Source organism: Staurois parvus, unplaced genomic scaffold (assembly GCF_062004578.1).
Source record: "Staurois parvus isolate SC_StPar_1 unplaced genomic scaffold, SC_StPar_1.0 ptg001076l, whole genome shotgun sequence".
NCBI classification, from domain to species: domain Eukaryota; kingdom Metazoa; phylum Chordata; class Amphibia; order Anura; family Ranidae; genus Staurois; species Staurois parvus.
In genome coordinates, this window is record NW_028318872.1 from 423,465 (window position 1) to 446,178 (window position 22,714).

Genomic DNA, 22,714 nt, shown 5'->3' on the forward strand with positions numbered 1-22,714 from the left:
AGAGACAGAATACAACAACAAATTCAGCAGAAATGCGTCTAACAAATGATGACTGATCTGCATGTTCATGAGGGAAAGAAGGATTTGATCCCCTATCATTCAGCAGGATTTCTGGTTCCCAGGTGTCTCTCATACAGGTAACAAGCTGAGATTAGAAGAAGTCTCTTAAAGGGAGTGCTGCTAATCTCATTGTGTTACCTGTATAAAAGACACCTGTCCACAGGAGCCATCAAACCATCAGATTCCAAACTCTCCACCATGGGAAAGACCAAAGAGCTGTCCAAGGATGTCAGGGACAAGATGGTAGACCTACACAAGGCTGGACTGGGCTACCAAACTATGGCCAAGCAGCTTGGTGAGAAGGTGACAACAGTCGGTGCAATCATTCACAAATGGAAGAAACACAAAACAAGTGTCAGTCTCCCTAGGTCTGGTGCACCATGCAAGATCTCACCTCGTGGAGTGTCAATGATCATGAGAACAGCGAGGAATCATCCCAGAACTACACGTGAGGATCTTGTCAATGATCTCCAGGCAGCTGGGACCACAGTCACCAAGAAAACAATTGGTAACACACTACGCCGACAAGGACTGAAATCCTGCAGTGCCGCACGGTCCCTCTGCTCAAGAAAGCATGTCCAGGCCCGTCTGAAGTCTGCCACTGAACATCTGAATGCTGCAGAGGAGGACTGGTGGGAAGTGTTGTGGTTAGAGGAGACCAAAATCCAGCTCTTTGACATCAACTCAACTCGTCATGTTTGGAGGAGGAGGAATGCTGCCTATGGCCCCAAGAACACCATCCCAACTGTGAGACATGGTGGTGGAAACATTCTGCTTTGGGGGTGTTTTTCTGCTAATGGGACAGGACAACTGCACGCATCAAAGGGACGATGGATGGGGCAATGTACCGTCAAATCTTGGGTGAGAACCTTCTTCCCTTAGGGCATTGAAAATGGGTCATGGATGGGTGTTCCAGCATGACAATGACCCAAAACACACGGCCAAGGCAACAAAGGAGCGGCTCAAGAAGAAGCACATTAAGGTCCTGGAGTGGCCTAGCCAGTCTCCACACCTTCATCCGATGGACAATCTGTGGAGGGAGCTGAAAGTTCGAGTTGCCAAACGTCAGCCACCAAACCTTAATGACTTGGAGAGGATCTGCCAAGAGGAGTGGGCCAAAATCCCTCCTGAGATGTGTGCAAACCTGGGGCCAACTCCAAGAAACGTCTGACCTCTGTGATTGCCAACAAGGGATTGGCCACCAAGTACTAAGTCATGTATTGTGAAGGGGATCAAATCCTTCTTTCCCTCATGAACATGCAGATCCGTCATCATTTGTTAGACGCATTTCTGCTGAATTTGTTGTTGTATTCTGTCTCTCAGTGTTACACCGAACATTCCGTTGTTAGACCGATCATTTCTGTGTGAGGGGCGAACATTCCATTGTTAGACCGATCGTTTCTGTGTGAGGGGCGAACATTCCATTGTTAGACCGATCATTTCTGTGTGAGGGGCGAACATTCCATTGTTAGACCGATCATTTCTGTGTGAGGGGCGAACATTCAGCATCAGCCGGGGAGCAAATACGCATTTCATTCACTGTAGACATTCTCCTTAACAGAACTCTCCAAGCAAGCTTTGTTCCACCATTAATTTCAATTTTTTTTTAAATTATACAATGTAATAATATTTAGAAACTTCCTTGTGAAACAAGAAAGTTGCTAATGACCCAGAGAAGGAATTTGCGGTAGTCATGGTGGCACATAAAGGATACGCTTGTCATCCAACGACTGGCTCATCAGCATAGTATGGATTCTGTCATCCGTGAGACTGCGTATATATTTACCTAGAACCACGACCACAAGACAGCAGAAAGATCCCGACAGAATCTCAGACTGACCACCGACTGACTAGACTTCATCTGCAGGATCGTTGATACACTTGGTACAAAGTCGCCTGTCGATCGGTGAGTAGAAGTATTCCAGGTACAGTATACATTCTCAGTGTTGATTATTTAGACTGAGAAGGTGACCTACAAAGTATCTAAAGAGTATCTAAACATTTGCTGGAATATTGATACAAAGATCGATGAGCATTAATGAGTGGGAACTTCTCGATCTGATGTATATTTTCGGTGTGAGTGGATTATTGGTAAAGCTACCCATGCTCAGAGCTGATACAGTGATAGAGATAAAACCATCCTTTTGGGTTCTTTTTCTAATCTATGCAGGACCTCTCGTACTGTCCCACCATTGGACAATTTCTACCAAAACATACCCGAAGTCTACTTTTTAAATATTTTTGGTAGAATTAAGGATATGGGGATGGAAGGGAGCGCGGGGAATGTAGGGTGGTCTAAAAAACAATGTGCTGCACCAGAGGCGTCCCTTGGGTTGGTGTCGCCCCACCAGCAGGGGTGTATTTACCACAATGTACTTGCCTAGGGCGGCATTTTTCAGGGGGCCAGAAGAAGGAATGAAAGAAGGGAAATGCACACCATAGGAACCACGTGGTAGTGGAAGGCTCTCCTGGGTGGGGGGCAGAGATGTTGGTCAATGTCAGGCTGTCTCCTTGGGAGGGGGGAGGGGGGTTATGTTGGTGTCCATGGGGGCAGGCAATTTTTAAAACTTAAATACACCCCTGCCCACCAGAGAGGAAGGAGCGGTGCCGGTGTAGCGGTAAAATGAGTATCCCTTGAAGATATGTATCTCCTGAAGAAGTTTCAGGCCGAAGAAGCCGATCTCCAACTTTAGCACAGAGCCAGCAATCAGCTTTTTTGGCCTGAAACCGGCACATGCTCAGTTGCTTTAGGGGGTACTCATGCTACACCGGGGGCGGGGACAGCTGTCACTGTGCCGGCATCCTACTCCTGTACCCCCCTGTGATGGTGTCACCCCCTGCACCCCTCTAGGGACGCCACTGTGCTGCACTTCAGTCAAATAAAGGAGTCATTGTGCATATATAAAGTCAAATATAGAAATTAAATCAAATTCTGTGGGGAGAGTTTTTTTTTTTAAAAGTTCACTTAGAACCCCAAGTCATTATCAGTCTCTGTATTCCACTCGAGGAACGTGATAGGTAAGCTGTCACCAAGGGTAGATTTACAAAGGTTCACCGGAACTCCGGGACCCTCTAATTATATAGAAAGGTCATAATATCCCTGACATGCTTTGAGGAAAAAAACAACTTGACTGTAGATAAAGCCCGGGAATACTCAAAGATATTCAATTTCTCCCATCTAAAGCCCCAAAGGAATCTCAATAGCCGTTTCACGGGACACTTGTGATGGTTATGTCTGGTAAAAGACATCCATATACAGAGAGAGGAAACATGAAAGGAGACCCACGTGGTGTCACTCGGACACTACTATTTTATTAAAAACTAAAATAGCACCCAAAAATGAAAAAGGTAAAATTCAGAGCTGTACGTACACATCAATTCGAGCCTTGCCTTGGGGACACCTCCAGTGTACGATAACACCATGTGTGTAGCTCCTCCCTGGCGTGTTCCGTCAAAGATGCCATTCTCAAAGGGCCAGCAAGGGTGTTAGTGTGAAGCACCTTCTGTTTTGATGTTTGATAAAACTTATAAGACAATGCAGTGCCATAGTGCAGTCTATGCCCACCGAAGACCAAGAACCGAGCAATCACTCTCGGTCTTAGAGACGGGGGGGGGGGGGGGGGGGGCGGATGCAGCATTGTATCGATGCTGCATCCACCTAGGTGAGAATGTTTTTTTTTCATATCTCACACTTCTATTAATGGAAAAAAGAAAGAGCGGGAGACAGAAACCCACAATAAGGTCGTCCCCCCTTGCTGATGGGATTTATTAGTGCCACCCCACATGGAAGACAAATATATTTTAAATATATTTAAAAAATATTCTTCCCAAATATATTGACATATATTTGATATACCGCAATTGTGGCCGTATTCAATATACATATATAAATTATATATATATATATATATATATATATATATACTGTATGTTGAAATGCGGGAGACGGAGACCCACAATAAGGCCCCCCCTTGCTAACGGGATTTATTGGTGCCACCCCACATGGAGGAAAAATATATTTAAAGAATATTCTTCCTAAATATATTGATATATATTTGAAATGCTACAATTTTGGCCGTATTCAATATACTTGTTACATTTTTTTACTGTCATTTTGTAGCATGGCGCCTTTAAATTCTCATTCGTTTTTTCATTTAGGGATATGTTATCTTCAGTGTCTTATCATTAAAGGGTGTCTCATGTGGAAGAAAAATATATTTGAAATATATTTTAAAAATATTCTTCCCAAATATATTGACATATATTTGAAATACTACAATTTTGGCCGTACTCGATATATTTCAAAATATATTTATATATATATAGTGTATGTCTAAATGACGTACTGTGAGACATGGGCCAACCTTTTATTCCAGCAACACGACGTTCTCCCGTTACACTTGTTTCTTCATATCTTTTCCTCCAGGCCAAGCTGGTGGAACATCCAGATTTTCTTTAGGTGTCTTGATAGAATGACCTAAAATTTTCTCTATCACAGGCCTAAGGCTCTCCTCTGATTGGCTGACCGAGCGTATATAAGTTGGGCAGATCTAACGGAATGGCAGTGCTGTGGTTCCTCTCCTGCCTGGCCCTGCTTGGTGGTGCCTATGGTGAGTACACGTACTGGATGTATGTACTGCATAGTTTATATTGTAGTCTATAGTCCACATACGAATATATAATATTGTTTTCTTTCTCAGGCTGTGGTGTTCCCGCCATCAAGCCCACTACCCCCGGCATTTCCAGGATTGTAAATGGTATAACTGCCATCTCTGGATCTTGGCCATGGCAGGTGTCTATTCAGGTACGACCAAAATGGCTTCTTGAATTCCTTTATCTGTCAGCCAAGTTTGATGTGAATTTTAGAAATGTTTGCTGTTTACTATTGAGCGCTCTCTAGAATGGAGATTTGAGCGCATGATAATGAACAATTCAAAACTTTACAAAGAGTGTAGGCAGTGCGGTGTAGAGTCTCCTCTGCAGGTAGCGCTCATCCACAGCGGCAATGCAGTCGGGGGAGGAAGTTGGAAGAAACTGGATTTCTCTTTGGTTTCCTCGGTCCCCTCGAGCAGTGATATGGTTGGATGAGCTGGATCCAGGTGGCCATCTTGGGTCATGCAGAGTATTTTTACGTTTCTGCCCCCCGGTTGTGGTGTGCTAAATGCAAGTGGCTAGTGTAGTGACAGGATTTTCGTCCATCAGGCACAGCACTAGTGGTAGGGAGAGGTTCTGGGGGAGTAGGGGAGGAGTAGGACCTGTTTCTGCATCTTCAGGAAGCTTCCCTTTGGGTTGGACTGGTCAGGCCACACTTTGCTTCTCTTGACAGTTGCTGTCAGCAGCTCAGATCCACATTCTGCTGACTCTGCTCTGAACTGTTGGAATGTTGATAAATGTAAGGATCTGCATTTGGAGGCTAAGAATATGCGTGCAGCATACATACTGAGGGGGGGGGGTTCAACAGGGGGGTCAATGGTGGAGAAGGATCTGGGATGGTCAATGGTGGACAATGATCTGGGGGGGTCAATGGTGGAGAAGGATCTGGGGGGGTCAATGGTAGAGAAGGATCTGGGGGGTCAATGGTGGAGAAGAATCTGGGGGGGTCAATGGTGGAGAAGAATCTGGGGGTCAATGGTGGAGAAAGATCTGGGGATTCTGGTAGATCACAAGCTGCGGGTTCTAAAGCGAGCAAAATCCTTTCTTGTATTAGAAGAGGTATAGACTCCAGAAAGAGAGATATCATCCCCCCCATTCCCAATCATTAGTAAGACCTCATCTGGAATATGCAGTTCAGTTTTGGGCTCCAATTCACAAAAAGAACATTGGGGAACTGGAGGAAGTACAGAGAAGGGCAACCAAACTGATACGAGGCATGGAGGAGATCAGCTATGAGGAAAGATCAGAGGAACTGAAAGTATTCTCTACTGAGAGGAGGAAATTAAGGGGGGGGGGGGGACATGATCTCCATGTATAATACATAAGGGGGGGATATGATCTCCATGTATAATACATAAGGGGGATATGATCTCCATGTATAATACATAAGGGGGGATATGATCTCCATGTATAATACATAAGGGGGATATGATCTCCATGTATAATACATAAGGGGGGATATGATCTCCATGTATAATACATAAGGGGGGATATGATCTCCATGTATAATACATAAGGGGGGATATGATCTCCATCTATAATACATAAGGGGGGTTATGATCTCCATGTATAATACATAAGGGGGATATGATCTCCATGTATAATACATAAGGGGGATATGATCTCCATGTATAATACATAAGGGGGGATATGATCTCCATGTATAATACATAAGGGGGGGATATGATCTCCATGTATAATACATAAGGGGGATATGATCTCCATGTATAATACATAAGGGGGGATATGATCTCCATGTATAATACATAAGGGGGATATGATCTCCATCTATAATACATAAGGGGGGATATGATCTCCATGTATAATACATAAGGGGGGATATGATCTCCATGTATAATACATAAGGGGGGATATGATCTCCATGTATAATACATAAGGGGGGATATGATCTCCATGTATAATACATAAGGGGGGATATGATCTCCATGTATAATACATAAGGGGGGATATGATCTCCATCTATAATACATAAGGGGGGATATGAACTCCATGTATAATACATAAGGGGGATATGATCTCCATGTATAATACATAAGGGGGATATGATCTCCATGTATAATACATAAGGGGGATATGATCTCCATGTATAATACATAAGGGGGATATGATCTCCATGTATAATACAAAAGGGGGATATGATCTCCATGTATAATACATAAGGGGGATATGATCTCCATGTATAATACATAAGGGGGGATATGATCTCCATGTATAATACATAAGTGGGGATATGATCTCCATGTATAATACATAAGGGGGGATATGATCTCCATGTATAATACATAAGGGGGGATATGATCACCATGTATAATACATAAGGGGGGATATGATCTCCATGTATAATACATAAGGGGGATATGATCTCCATGTATAATACATAAGGGGGGGATATGATCTCCATGTATAATACATAAGGAGGATATGATCTCCATGTATAATACATAAGGGGGGGATATGATCTCCATGTATAATACATAAGGGGGATATGATCTCCATGTATAATACATAAGGGGGATATGATCTCCATGTATAATACATAAGGGGGATATGATCTCCATGTATAATACATAAGGGGGGGATATGATCTCCATGTATAATACATAAGTGGGGATATGATCTCCATGTATAATACATAAGGGGGGATATGATCTCCATGTATAATACATAAGGGGGGATATGATCACCATGTATAATACATAAGGGGGGATATGATCTCCATGTATAATACATAAGGGGGGATATGATCACCATGTATAATACATAAGGGGGATATGATCTCCATGTATAATACATAAGGGGGGATATAATCTCCATGTATAATACATAAGGGGGGGGATATGATCTCCATGTATAATACATAAGAGGGGGGATATGATCTCCATGTATAATACATAAGGGGGGGGATATGATCTCCATGTATAATACATAAGAGGGGGATATAATCTCCATGTATAATACATAAGGGGGGATATAATCTCCATGTATAATACATCAGTGGTTCTTATAGTGAACTCGGTGTAGTCCTTCCCCCTGAGGTCATCACAGAGGACAAGGGGGCGCTCTTTACGTCTGGAGGAAAAGAAATGTCATCTCCAAACATGGAAAGGTTTCTTCACAGTGAGAGCTGTGAGAATGTGGAATAGACTCCCTCCAGAGTTGGGTGTGGCCAGCTCAGTGGATTGCTGTAGGAAAGTCCTGGATTCTTTCTTGGATACACAGAATATAACTGGATATAACATTTATAGGGAAAGTTGATCCAGGGAATATCCGATTGCCTCTCGGGGGGTCAGGAAGGAATGTTTTCCCTGCAGGAGAAAATTGGATCGTACTTTGCTGGATTTTTTGCGTTTCTCTGAATCATCTGTGGGTGGAGGATTATAACTTTTTTTTCTATGGTTGAACTGGATGAACTTTTGTCTTTTTTCAGCCAAACTAACTATGTAACTATGTAAGTCTCCCGGTCGGGTGAGCCTTCCCGTCAGTCTTGTTTGTAATTTTTACAAATTCTGCAATACATAGTTTTGGTAATCCAGGACTCTTTCTGCTGCTGAGCCACACTGCACCTACCCAACAAGTGTAAAGACACCGTATTCTCAGTTTTAGATGGAGTGGGGAAGAGTTAGGACCTTTATCAAGTTTTCAGTGCAGTGTGTGTCCCTTGTGGGGAGATTTGTCCTTTTGACCAAAAATGTTGGGTTGTCACCAGAGCAAGAGGTAAGGAAAAATCCTCCAATGGGAACACCTGTTCACATGACAGCTCTCAAAGATGGGAATTCTGCCTACTGTGCCGTGATGTCCTCTCCTTTCTTGTTGCTTCTTCAAGACTGGAAACAAAGGAAAATCCCATGAAAAGGGCACAGATAGCAAAAAATAACCAGTCATGGTTAACCCCTTCTCTATCTAACATTAGAAAAATAAATTGACTTTAAATGTACTTTAACAGTCTACTTTAGAATACATCTGTTGCTGGTCACAGGACAAATGTCCTTTCCCCCATTTCTTGTCATGACCCTTCTGTTGACTAAGCAGCTCTACAAGGGGCAAAATGTGCATTCAGAGCTTTAGGATTTCTTTAAAGTGAGGTTTTGGTGCTGAGATAAGATGTCCTGGGTGGGTGCCCATCATCGTTCCCTATAAAATGCTTCCAAAATGCTAAAAACCGGAAAAATCTGACCTGTACCATTAACCACAGTGTTTTCCTTGATTGAAACCTTCCGTTATTGAGAAGGCAAAACTATCGTTAGAAAAAGTCAATGATCTGATGACTCTTCTTCTTCTACAGACCAGCTCAGGATTCCACTTCTGTGGCGGCTCCCTGATCAACAATTACTGGGTTGCCACCGCTGCCCACTGCGGAGTCACGTGAGTCTTCTGTGATAATATTCTACTGCAAAGTCAGTGTTCACTGCCATGCTTCACTGTCCATCCAGAGCCTCTGGTTTATAGACCGGATACATCCTAAATATAGAGCCATTTATCCAACTGTCCACCCAGAGCCTCTGGTTTATAGACCGGATACATCCTAAATATAGAGCCATTTATCCAACTGTCCACCCAGAGCCTCTGGTTTATAGACCGGATACATCCTAAATATAGAGCCATTTATCCAACTGTCCATCCAGAGCCTCTGGTTTATAGACCGGATACATCCTAAATATAGAACCATTTATCCAACCGTACATCCAGAGCCTCTGGTTTATAGGCCGGATACATCCTAAATATAGAACCATTTATCCAACTGTCCATCCAGAGCCTCTGGTTTATAGACCGGATACGTCCTAAATATAGAGCCATTTATCCAACTGTACACCCAGAGTCTCTGGTTTATAGACCGGATACATCCTAAATATAGAGCCATTTATCCAACTGTACACCCAGAGCCTCTGGTTTATAGACCGGATACGTCCTAAATATAGAACCATTTATCCAACTGTACACCCAGAGCCTCTGGTTTATAGACCGGATACGTCCTAAATATAGAACCATTTATCCAACTGTACACCCAGAGCCTCTGCTTTATAGACCGGATACATCCTAAATATAGAGCCATTTATCCAACTGTACACCCAGAGCCTCTGGTTTATAGACCGGATACGTCCTAAATATAGAGCCATTTATCCAACTGTACACCCAGAGCCTCTGGTTTATAGACCGGATACGTCCTAAATATAGAGCCATTTATCCAACTGTCCATCCAGAGCCTCTGGTTTATAGACCGGATACATCCTAAATATAGAACCATTTATCCAACCGTACATCCAGAGCCTCTGGTTTATAGACCGGATACATCCTAAATATAGAACCATTTATCCAACCGTACATCCAGAGCCTCTGGTTTATAGACCGGATACATCCTAAATATAGAGCCATTTATCCAACCGTACACCCAGAGCCTCTGGTTTATAGACCGGATACATCCTAAATATAGAGCCATTTATCCAACTGTACACCCAGAGCCTCTGGTTTATAGACCGGATACATCCTAAATATAGAGCCATTTATCCAACTGTACACCCAGAGCCTCTGGTTTATAGACCGGATACGTCCTAAATATAGAGCCATTTATCCAACTGTCCATCCAGAGCCTCTGGTTTATAGACCGGATACGTCCTAAATATAGAGCCATTTATCCAACTGTCCAACCAGAGCCTCTGGTTTATAGACCGGATACGTCCTAAATATAGAGCCATTTATCCAACTGTACACCCAGAGCCTCTGGTTTATAGACCGGATACATCCTAAATATAGAGCCATTTATCCAACTGTCCATCCAGAGCCTCTGGTTTATAGACCGGATACATCCTAAATATAGAGCCATTTATCCAACTGTACACCCAGAGCCTCTGGTTTATAGACCGGATACATCCTAAATATAGAACCATTTATCCAACTGTCCATCCAGAGCCTCTGGTTTATAGACCGGATACGTCCTAAATATAGAGCCATTTATCCAACCGTCCAACCAGAGCCTCTGGTTTATAGACCGGATACGTCCTAAATATAGAGCCATTTATCCAACCGTCCATCCAGAGCCTCTGGTTTATAGACCGGATACGTCCTAAATATAGAGCCATTTATCCAACCGTCCATCCAGAGCCTCTGGTTTATAGACCGGATACGTCCTAAATATAGAGCCATTTATCCAACTGTACACCCAGAGCCTCTGGTTTATAGACCGGATACGTCCTAAATATAGAGCCATTTATCCAACTGTCCATCCAGAGCCTCTGGTTTATAGACCGGATACGTCCTAAATATAGAGCCATTTATCCAACTGTACACCCAGAGCCTCTGGTTTATAGACCGGATACATCCTAAATATAGAGCCATTTATCCAACTGTACACCCAGAGCCTCTGGTTTATAGACCGGATACGTCCTAAATATAGAGCCATTTATCCAACCGTCCATCCAGAGCCTCTGGTTTATAGACCGGATACGTCCTAAATATAGAGCCATTTATCCAACCGTCCATCCAGAGCCTCTGGTTTATAGACCGGATACGTCCTAAATATAGAGCCATTTATCCAACCGTCCATCCAGAGCCTCTGGTTTATAGACCGGATACGTCCTAAATATAGAGCCATTTATCCAACCGTCCATCCAGAGCCTCTGGTTTATAGACCGGATACGTCCTAAATATAGAGCCATTTATCCAACCGTCCATCCAGAGCCTCTGGTTTATAGACCGGATACATCCTAAATATAGAACCATTTATCCAACTGTCCATCCAGAGCCTCTGGTTTATAGACCGGATACATCCTAAATATAGAACCATTTATCCAACCGTACATCCAGAGCCTCTGGTTTATAGACCGGATACATCCTAAATATAGAACCATTTATCCAACCGTACATCCAGAGCCTCTGGTTTATAGACCGGATACATCCTAAATATAGAGCCATTTATCCAACTGTACACCCAGAGCCTCTGGTTTATAGACCGGATACATCCTAAATATAGAACCATTTATCCAACCGTACATCCAGAGCCTCTGGTTTATAGACCGGATACATCCTAAATATAGAGCCATTTATCCAACCGTACATCCAGAGCCTCTGGTTTATAGACCGGATACATCCTAAATATAGAGCCATTTATCCAACTGTACACCCAGAGCCTCTGGTTTATAGACCGGATACGTCCTAAATATAGAGCCATTTATCCAACTGTCCATCCAGAGCCTCTGGTTTATAGACCGGATACGTCCTAAATATAGAGCCATTTATCCAACTGTCCATCCAGAGCCTCTGGTTTATAGACCGGATACGTCCTAAATATAGAGCCATTTATCCAACTGTACACCCAGAGCCTCTGGTTTATAGACCGGATACATCCTAAATATAGAGCCATTTATCCAACTGTACACCCAGAGCCTCTGGTTTATAGACCGGATACATCCTAAATATAGAACCATTTATCCAACCGTACATCCAGAGCCTCTGGTTTATAGACCGGATACATCCTAAATATAGAGCCATTTATCCAACCGTACACCCAGAGCCTCTGGTTTATAGACCGGATACATCCTAAATATAGAGCCATTTATCCAACCGTACACCCAGAGCCTCTGGTTTATAGACCGGATACATCCTAAATATAGAGCCATTTATCCAACTGTACACCCAGAGCCTCTGGTTTATAGACCGGATACATCCTAAATATAGAGCCATTTATCCAACTGTACACCCAGAGCCTCTGGTTTATAGACCGGATACATCCTAAATATAGAACCATTTATCCAACTGTCCATCCAGAGCCTCTGGTTTATAGACCGGATACATCCTAAATATAGAGCCATTTATCCAACTGTCCATCCAGAGCCTCTGGTTTATAGACCGGATACGTCCTAAATATAGAGCCATTTATCCAACTGTACACCCAGAGCCTCTGGTTTATAGACCGGATACGTCCTAAATATAGAGCCATTTATCCAACTGTACACCCAGAGCCTCTGGTTTATAGACCGGATACGTCCTAAATATAGAGCCATTTATCCAACCGTCCATCCAGAGCCTCTGGTTTATAGACCGGATACGTCCTAAATATAGAGCCATTTATCCAACCGTCCATCCAGAGCCTCTGGTTTATAGACCGGATACGTCCTAAATATAGAGCCATTTATCCAACCGTCCATCCAGAGCCTCTGGTTTATAGACCGGATACATCCTAAATATAGAGCCATTTATCCAACTGTACACCCAGAGCCTCTGGTTTATAGACCGGATACATCCTAAATATAGAGCCATTTATCCAACTGTACACCCAGAACCTCTGGTTTATAGACTGGATACATCCTAAATATAGAGCCATTTATTTAGAGTCCCACAAGGTAAGTCCATCATCTTTCACAATGTCCAGCAATGCAGATCCACATCAATCACAATGGGCCAAGCCCGCCGACTTGCCCACTCTCATTACTTCCTTGTGCTGAATGGCATCTCCCTGGCACCGCTGCTAAATGTACAGAAAGGATCAGGGTCTCCCCAGTGATGTCCTCACCCACATATGGCCATGTGGCTGTAGTTGGTCATCGGCACCTGCCATTTCTTGAACAACGACTGGCAAGAAGCAAGCTGTAATCCATAGTAACAGCAGAAGCACCGCTATGAGACGTGATGTTCGGCTCCTGCTGAACATGCACAAAAGTCTGGCATTTGGACGAACTACGTATCCAATATTAGGAAAGATATCCATAGTGAATGTATGCAACCAAAAATGTTCTTGTATGTTTTCCGTTTCAAAGCTGTGTCCAAAATATCAACTCAAGCCTTATGGCAACTAATGACCATTTTTCTCTTCCATTAAGGACTGCCCACCGTGTGGTCCTGGGTGCATTTGACCGCTCCTCCACATCTGAGCAAATCCAGACCAAGAGTATCAGCAAGGTAAGCACTTTTTAAACAAAGAGATAATGGGCTTCATTCACAAAGCGGTCTGTACCGCCTTACGAACTGCAGTGAATAACTGGTTGTTAAGGAGCAGGCAGCCTCTGGTGTCCTTAAAAACCAGTGAATAGCCGGTTGTTAAGGAGCCAATGGCCGCTGGTGTTCTTAGGATCCAGTGAATAACTGGTTGTTAAGGAGCCGTTGACCGCTGGTGACCTTAACAACCAGTGAATGGCTGGTTGTTAAGGAGCAGGCAGCCGATGTTGTCCCTAACAACCAGTGTATAGTTGGTTGTTAAGGAGCCGTCGACCGCTGGTGACCTTAACAACCAGTGAATGGCTGGTTGTTAAGGAGCAGGCAGCCGGTGGTGTCCCTAACAACCAGTGTATAGTTGGTTGTTAAGGAGCCGGTGGCCGCTGGTGTCCTTAACAACTAGTGGATAACTGGTTGTTAAGGAGCCTTGCAGCCGCTGGTGTCCTTAACAGCCAGTAGATTTCATGGTTGTTAAGGAGCTGCATCCTTAACAACCATGACTTATCTGCTGTCAGCTGGGTTCCCTACTGACAGTAGAATGTAAACAAACGCTGCATGCTCAGATAAAGATAAGTCATGGTTGTTAAGGATGCAGTGGACACCCTCTCCTTAGCAACCATGATATTAACTGGTTGTTAAGGATGCCAGCAGCCACCAGCTCAAACACAGTCCTTAACTACCGCACGCTGGACCACTATTTATTTACCAAATTTATTTATTTCCTCTAGTGCAGTGGTCTTCAAGCTGTGGCCCGAGGGCTGGATGTGGTCCTTTGCTTGCCTTTATCTGGTCCTTGGGGCACTATCTCATAACTGAAACCAATGATGGAGCACCATTCCCCCTACTGACACCATCAATGGGTCACTGTTCTTCACGTTGATATCGACCATAGGGCACTATTCCTCCCCTTAAAACCAATGATGGGGCATTTTCTACTCCCACTGGCCGCAGTCCGGCCCCCCTAGAAAGTTTGGAGACCCCTGCTCTAGTAAATTGATTTATTTTATGCAGTATTTATTGAGTGTTTTTGCTTTTTGAGGTAAATACTGTACAAGGGAATAGTATTTTTTGCATTGCATGCGATATTTAGGAAGAATGTGTCAGATCACTTAAATATCCCACGTAATCTGCTTCCATGAGCCCATCTACTATGATGGATAGAATTATAAACAAAAACAGATAACGGAACACGCTGTTTGTATGAAGGCTGGATGGGGTCACCTTGTTGGATTCGGCTACGTTTCCAGTAATTTAATTCCAGCATAACTTTTCTCAGGTCTTCAGCTCCAGTTACAACTCCCAGACCTTCGTCAATGACATCACCTTGATCAAGCTGGCCACACCCGCCACCTTCAACATCCGCGTGTCTCCCGTGTGTCTTGCTGCTTCCTCTGATGTCTTCAATGGAGGAGAATTGTGCATCACCTCCGGATGGGGATACACCAATGCTGCCAGTAAGGGGATTACTGCAGACATTCTGCAAAACAAACAAACAAAACAACTAAGAATAAAGCCATCAGAATCCCTATTTTAGCTCATTAGAACAACTAAAGAGAGAACATGGTGTGTATATATATATATGTAAGGTGAGGTCCGCCTGTATATATATATATATATATATACACAGTGGGGATCGAAAGTTTGGGCACCCCAGCTAAAAATGTGTATTAATGTGCATAAAGAAGCCAAGGAAAGATGGAAAAATCTCCAAAAGGCATCAAATTCCAGATTAGACATTCTTATAATATGTCAACAAAAGTTAGATTTTATTTCCATCATTTACACTTTCAAAATAACAGAAAACAAAAAAATGGCGTCTGCAAAAGTTTGGGCCCCCTGCAGAGTTAATATCTTGTACTGCCCCCTTTGGCAAGTATCACAGCTTGTAAACGCTTTTTGTAGCCAGCCAAGAGTCTTTCAATTCTTGTTTGAGGTATCTTTGCCCATTCTTCCTTACAAAAGTCTTCCAGTTCTTTGAGATTTCTGGGCTGTCTGTCACGCACGGCTCTTTTAAGGTCTATCCATAGATTTTCAATGATGTTGAGGTCAGGAGATTGTGAAGGCCATGGCAAAACCTTCAGTTTACGCCTCTTGATGTAATCCCCCGTGGATTTCCAGGTGTGTTTAGGATCATTATCCATTTGTAGAAGCCATCCTCTCTTTAACTTCAGCTTTTTCACAGATGGCATCAAGTTACCATCCAAAATTTGCTGAAATTGTATTGAATCCATTTTTCCTTCTACTGGTGAGATGTTCCCTGTGCCACTGGCTGCAACACAACCCCAAAGCATGATTGATCCAACCCCATGCTTCACAGTTGGACAGAGGTTCTTTTCATTCAATTCTGTGCCCCTTCTTCTCCAAACGTACCTTTGCTCATTCCTGCCAAAAAGTTCAATTTTAACCTCATCGGTCCACAGAACTTGTTTCCAAAATGCATCAGGCTTGTCTATATGTTCATTTGCAAAGTTCAAACGATGATTTTTGTGGTGAGGACGTAGAAGAGGTTTTCTTCTGATGACTCTTCCATGAAGACCATATTTGTACAAGTATCTCTTTATAGTGGAATAGTGACCACAACTCCAGTGTCTGCCAGATCTTTCTGGAGGGATCGTGCCGTCAAACGTGGGTTTTGAATTGTTTTTCTCACAATCCTGCGAGCTGTTCTGTCTGATATTTTTCTTGGTCTTCCAGATCTTGCTTTGACTTCCACTGTTCCTGATGACTGCCATTTCTTAATGACATTCCGAACAGAGGATATTGACATCTGAAAACGCTTTGCTATCTTCTTATAGCCTTCTCCAGCTTTGTGAGCGTCAACTATTTTCAGTTTCAGTTTTCTAGACAACTGCTTAGAAGAACCCATGGTGCTGATTGTTGGGGCAAGGTCAGATGAGTCTGGGCATTTAAAACCTTTGAGATTGACATCACCTGGTCTTCCCAGACGATGATTGAGAACAATCCATGACACTGGCAGGTCTCAGCTTGGCAAAGGGGGCAGTGCATGCTATAAATTCTGCAGGGGGCCCAAACTTTTGCAGACGCCATTTTTTTGTTTTCTGTTATTTTGAAAGTGTAAATGATGGAAATAAAATCTAACTTTTGTTGACATATTATAAGAATGTCTAATCTGTAATTTGATGCCTTTTGGAGATTTTTCCATCTTTCCTTGGCTTCTTTATGCACATTAATACAAATTTTTAGCTGGGGTGCCCAAACTTTCCATCCCCACTGTATATGAAGACACAAATACTGATGATTGTTGAGCTCAAGTAATCTAATCTATGGTCAGTTTTCCCAAAGGTGGCAGGAACAGGGGTAACCATTAAATAATCAACACATACTTTTTGAGCTGTTTATCTAGTTTTGTGTCGTTGGGCTTTCAACCTTTGACTGTGCAATGAGTGAGTCAGGCCGGGGCGTTGGGATTCTGGTGAGACATCGGGGGTGTTCAAATTTGTAATGTATTAAAAATTCTTCCTTCTCTCTCTTTCAGCAAAAACCCTCCCAGCTAAGCTCCAGCAGGCAACTCTTCCCATCGTGAGCAACGCTGATTGCCAGAGAGCCTGGGGGTCCAAAGTTCAGGCCTCCATGATCTGTGCCGGGGCCTCTAATGTCTCCAGCTGCATGGTAAAGTAACCTTTGCATTTCTAGCATTAGCCTAAATTATTTTACCGGTGAACCAAATCCATGGCTAAGGGGTCCATGCCCATCTGGTTCAGCTATTTGAAAGAGTGCGTTGGTATCTCTACAAACCAATATATGTTGACTCGTGTCAGCGGGGTTCCCTAATGACAGCAGAATGTAAACAAAATGCTTGAGCTGCATGCTTGGATAAGGGTCTGGTATGGATTTTGAGTGGGACTCACGCCATTTTTTAAATTATTTTGCCATGGGGTTCCCTTCAAAATCCATAACAGACCTGAAGGGCCTGGTATGGATTTGAGGGGGGGGGGGGGGGTCCCACGACATTTTTTTATTTTGCTGTAGGGGATCCCCTCAAAATCCATACCCGACCTGAAGACTCTGTTATGGATTTTGGGTGGGACCCACGCCATTTTTTTTTTTTTGCCGTGGGTTTCCCTCAAAATCCATACCAGACCTAAAGGGCCTGATATAGATTTTGAGGAGGTCCCACACCTATTTCTTTTGCCATGGGGTTCCCCTCAAAATCCATACCAGACCTGAAGGGCCTGCTATGGATTTTGGGGAGGGGGGGGAGGTCCCGCGCCATATTTTATTTAGTTTGCCCCAGGGAAAGCTATGGATTTTGGGTGGGACCCACGCCATTTTTTTTTTTTTGCCGTGGGTTTCCCTCAAAATCCATACCAGACCTAAAGGGCCTGATATAGATTTTGAGGAGGTCCCACACCTATTTCTTTTGCCATGGGGTTCCCCTCAAAATCCATACCAGACCTGAAGGGCCTGCTATGGATTTTGGGGAGGGGGGGAGGTCCCGCGCCATATTTTATTTAGTTTGCCCCAGGGAAAGCTATGGATTTTGGGTGGGACCCATGCCATTTTGCATTTTTTCTTTATTTTGCCATGGGGTTCCCCTCAAAATCCACACCAGACCTGAAGGGCCTGATATAGATTTTGGGTGGGACCCACGCCATTTTTTAAAATTTTGCCATGGGTTTCCCTCAAAATCCATATTTGAAAGAGTGCGTTATCTCTACAAACCAATATATACGTTATTACTAAAGGAAATCTATAATAAAATTTAATGGGAAAAAATATTTGCTTTTCTCCAGTTTGCTTTAATTTATTTTTACATTTAATAACTTTAAAAAATAACATTTTAACAAATAATAACATTTTTACATCACAGGGAATTATTGAGAATGGCGCAGGTAGAAATACAGCTAAGCTATAGCATAATTATGTGAAGGTGCTGTGGGGGGTGTAGGATTATACTGAAAAGTCCATAGGACCACAGATCTCCATGGCAGCTCCTCGATGAGACTGAAGTTTTCTCTGCAATATACAGTATAAACAGTACAGGGACAAGGTCATCCAATGCCCAGAGCGAGAATCTATTTCCATCTAAGGACCTGGCCCGGGACTACTGAATTGTGAGGACCTAGTGGGTGGGGCTTAGATCAGAATTGGAGCTGAGGCCAGTATCCTCTGTATGGACAGCATCCAGGTTTCAGGGGTGCAAAAATTGATCTTCCCATCTTCTAAATTTCTAAAAAATTTGGATACATTTCTGCAAATGTTAAAGTGGAAAAAGGAAGTTCCGCTGATGCTCCTCCTCCCTCCTCTAGCACTTTTGTGATTTTTTTTTGGGGGGGAGGAGCAGGAGCCGATACCTATTTTTAGTAGGTACTCACTCCCACTTCCACTGGAATCCCCAAGGCGATCCAACCAGGAGTTTTTGCCCCTCCCTACCTTAAACCTCCTGGGACATGTCGCAGGTCCCAGAAGGCTGCAGGACCATTCACAGGGTGCAGTGCAGAGAAGTGTCACTCTGACAGTTAGCATGGTAATGCTGGGGACTGGAAGACCGACACAGAACAGGCCCAGGTGAGGACAGTGCTGGATCCTGGGACAGGTAAGTGTCCATAGACAGTACAGTATTTGTAGCTGCTGACGTTTGTTAAAGGAAATAATTTAAAAAAAGACTGAAGAACCTCTTTAGCATTTAAGTTCCATTCAGATGTTGAAGAGTTCCATGTGCTCCATTCCAATGTCCTGTTAGAAAGTCTCCAAAAGGGACGCATCACACATTTTTCTGATTCCGTAAACATTTGAAGTGCCTGTAGTCTGGCTTTCACTCATTTATCGCTCACTTGGGGCCGGGCAAGGGGTGGGCCGGAGGGGCGGCTGCCCTGGGCACTGTGGCATCATACAAAGTAAGGGTAGGTGCCACAAGACGATGGGGGGGTGGATTTGTGTTAAGAGGGGGAATTTGGTGAACGGCAAGGAGCAAGAATTGTTCTAGAAGGAAAACTTGAGGAGGTTTGCTAGAAGTGTTGATTTTGGGGGGATTTGTGTTGTGAGGGGGGATGAGTAAAGGTGATTTGTGTTGGGAGGGGGGATTTGAGAAGGTTATATGGGGGGGGGGGGTAGAGGATTTGTGCTAGGAGGCGAACGTAATTTTTTATTGGGGGGAAATTTGAGCTAGTAGAGATGATTGGGGGGTATTTGTGCTAGCAGGAGGGTTTTTTTTTTGTGGAAGGGGGGAATTTGTGCTAGGATGGGGTACTGGGGGAGGAGATTTGTGTTGGGAGGGGGAATTTGGTGAACAGCAAGGGGCAAGAATTGTTCTAGGGGGGAAATTTGAGGAGGTTTGATAGGAGCAGGGGCGGACTGACAACTCATGGGGCCCCCGGGCAATAGGGGATCATGGGGCCCCAGTGTCCTTGCCCAAACTCAAAAAAGCCTATGAAAAAGGTACCAGGGGCATCTCATGGGGCCCCTTACTGACCCCGGGCCCTCGGGCCCAATGGTCAGTCCGCCCCTGGATAGGAGTGTAGATATGGGGGGATAGGGAAAGTTGATTTGTGGTAGCTAGGAGGGGGAATTTGGGAGGTTGTGTGAGAAAACATTATATGGTAGAGGGGGGAGAGAATTTGTGCTAGAAGGGGACATTTATTTTTTATTGGGGGGGATTTGATCTAGTAGAGATGATTGGGGGATATTTGTGCTAGGAGGGGAATTTTTTTGGGGGGGAGGGTATTTGTGCTAGGATGGGGAATTTGGTGAATGGCACGGGGCAAGAATTGTTCTAGGGAGTAAATTTGAGGAGGTTTGATAGGAGTGTTGATTTGGGGAAATTTGTGTTGGGAGGGGGCATGGAGAAAGTTGATTTGTGTTAGTTAGGAGGGGGGATTTGGGGAGGTTGTGCTAGAAAACGTTATATGATAAGGGAGGGAGAGGATTTGTGCTAGGAGGGGACATTCATTTTTTATGGGGGAAGGTTTGAGCTAGTAAAGATGATTGGAGGTATTTGTGCTAGGAGGAGGGGACATTTTTTGGGGGGGGCAATTTTCGCTAGGATGGGGGATTGGGAGAGGGGGATTTGTGTTGGGGGGGGGGGAATTTGGTGATTGTCAAGGGGCAAGAATTGTTCTAGGGGGGAAATTTGAAGAGGTTTGATAGGAATGTTGATTTGGGGGGATTTGTCTTGGGAGGGGTAAAGATGATTTGTGTTAGGAGGGGGGGTTTTGGAAGGTTGTGCTAGAAAACGTTATATGGTAGAGGTGGGAGAGGATTTGTGCTGAGAGGGGAAATGTATTTAAATTTTATTTTTGGTGGGGGGGATTTGTTCTAGTAGAGATGATTGGGGGGTAAATGTGCTAGGAGGAGGTGAATTTAAATTCTTTGGGGGGGGATTTGTGCTAGCATGCGAGATTGGGGGAGGGGAATTTGTGCTGGGAGGGGGGGATTTGGAGTGGGGAGGGGTTGTGCTCAGAGGGGAAATTGGAGGGGTAGAGGATTTGTGCTAGGAGGGGGGATTTTTTTTAGGGGGGGATTTGTGCTAGAGATGTGTGGAGAGAGAGGAGTTGAGCTGCCTGAAAGGAGGTAGGGGGGCAAATATTTATGCCAGGAGTGGATTTTTTTTTTGGAGGGGGGCACAATTTAGCATGTTTGTGTCCCTGTGATTATCAACCAAAGCTGTATTGGAAGCAAAATAGAACATTTCCTTAGGAGGCACACGGCTCAGACCAACAAAAGTGCCTCCAGGTGAAACATTGATTGTGTGGGAATCCTCCCGTGACGTCTGTTCTCCTCCTTTCAGGGTGACTCTGGTGGACCCCTCGTGTGCCTGAGGAACGGAGCCTGGAACCTGGCTGGTATCGTGTCCTGGGGCAGCGCATCCTGCAATTTATTCTACCCTGTCGTCTACACTCGTGTCAGTAGTTTCAGGACCTGGGTGGACCAGATTATTGCCAAAAACTAAAAACAAATCATTCAATTTGTAATACCCAATAAAGCAGCTTTGAACCCGAGTATTCTGATGTAAATGAATTCATTTAAATACATTGTTGGTTCACAAAGTAGAAAAAACGAAACAAATTGTGATTAACCTATAAATTGCTTGTCTTGGAGTACAGAGCTGAACACATAGATCGGGGGTTACATGGGGGCTTTATTTGGACACTTGTTAGGGTTGCCCCAAAATGCACACTTATATAACACCGCAGAAACCAGAGGGGAGGGGCCTGTGTCCTATACATACTCCAAAATAAAACATTTACAGGTCAGTGCAAATCATATTTGTCATAATTGTACAGAGCACAGGACTTGTCCATGGTACTAGACCAGCAATGGGCAAACTACGGCCCGGCGGACCTTTTAATCCGGCCCGCGGAGCTAGGCTCCCGCTAGTCTCCTCTCACAGTCCGCCCTGAAGACCGGTGTAGCATGAAAATCTGTCTCCTATGAGGATCTGTCCCCCTCGACGTATCTGCGCATGTGCCGGAGATCACCGACCGGCTGCTAATGCCTGAAACTGGCACATGCGCAGATACGTCGAGGGGGACAGATCCTCATAGGAGACAAATTTTCATGCTACACCAGGACGGCGCGGGAACACGGCGAGAGGAACGCACGGAGCAAAGGTAAGTGGATTGACACAGGGGGGACTTGGGGACTTAATATGGGGGATGAATTACTATGGGGAATGAATTAATATGGGGATGAATTACTATATGGGGAATGAATTACTATAGGGGGGATGAATTACTATGGGTGATGTATTACTATATGGGGGATGAATTACTATAGGGGGGATGAATTACTATATGGGGGATGAATTACTATAGGGGGGATGAATTACTATGTGGGGGATGAATTACTATATGGGGGATGAATTACTATGGGGGATGAATTACTATGGGGGATGAATTAATATGGGGGATGAATTACTATGGGGGATGAATTAATATGGGGGATGAATTACTATATGGGGGATGAATTACTATGGGTGATGTATTACTATATGGGGGATGAATTACTATAGGGGGGATGAATTACTATATGGGGGATGAATTACTATAGGGGGGATGAATTACTATATGGGGGATGAATTACTATATGGGGGATGAAT

General features: G+C 43.9%; 1 protein-coding gene across 1 annotated transcript; it reads left to right on the forward strand.

Moving 5' to 3' along the window:
• The first annotated feature begins 1,829 nt into the window (after positions 1-1,829).
• On the forward strand, positions 1,830-21,614 carry LOC149440537 (chymotrypsinogen 2-like). The gene is made up of 8 exons (XM_089658484.1): positions 1,830-1,966; positions 4,559-4,670; positions 4,761-4,864; positions 9,017-9,096; positions 13,545-13,623; positions 14,933-15,110; positions 17,153-17,286; positions 21,404-21,614. The coding sequence occupies exons 2-8, from the start codon at positions 4,619-4,621 to the stop codon at positions 21,563-21,565; spliced, it is 789 nt and encodes a 262-aa protein (XP_089514610.1). The 5' UTR covers positions 1,830-1,966; positions 4,559-4,618; the 3' UTR covers positions 21,566-21,614.
• The last annotated feature ends 1,100 nt before the right edge of the window (positions 21,615-22,714 follow it).

Coding starts and splice junctions, on each gene's coding strand:
- LOC149440537 (XM_089658484.1), top strand. CDS start 4,619: ATGGCAGTGCTGTGGTTCCTCTCCTGCCTGGCCCTGCTTGGTGGTGCC. Junction 13,624..14,932: donor AGACCAAGAGTATCAGCAAG/GTAAGCACTTTT, acceptor AACTTTTCTCAG/GTCTTCAGCTCCAGTTACAA. Junction 15,111..17,152: donor GGGATACACCAATGCTGCCA/GTAAGGGGATTA, acceptor TCTCTCTTTCAG/CAAAAACCCTCCCAGCTAAG.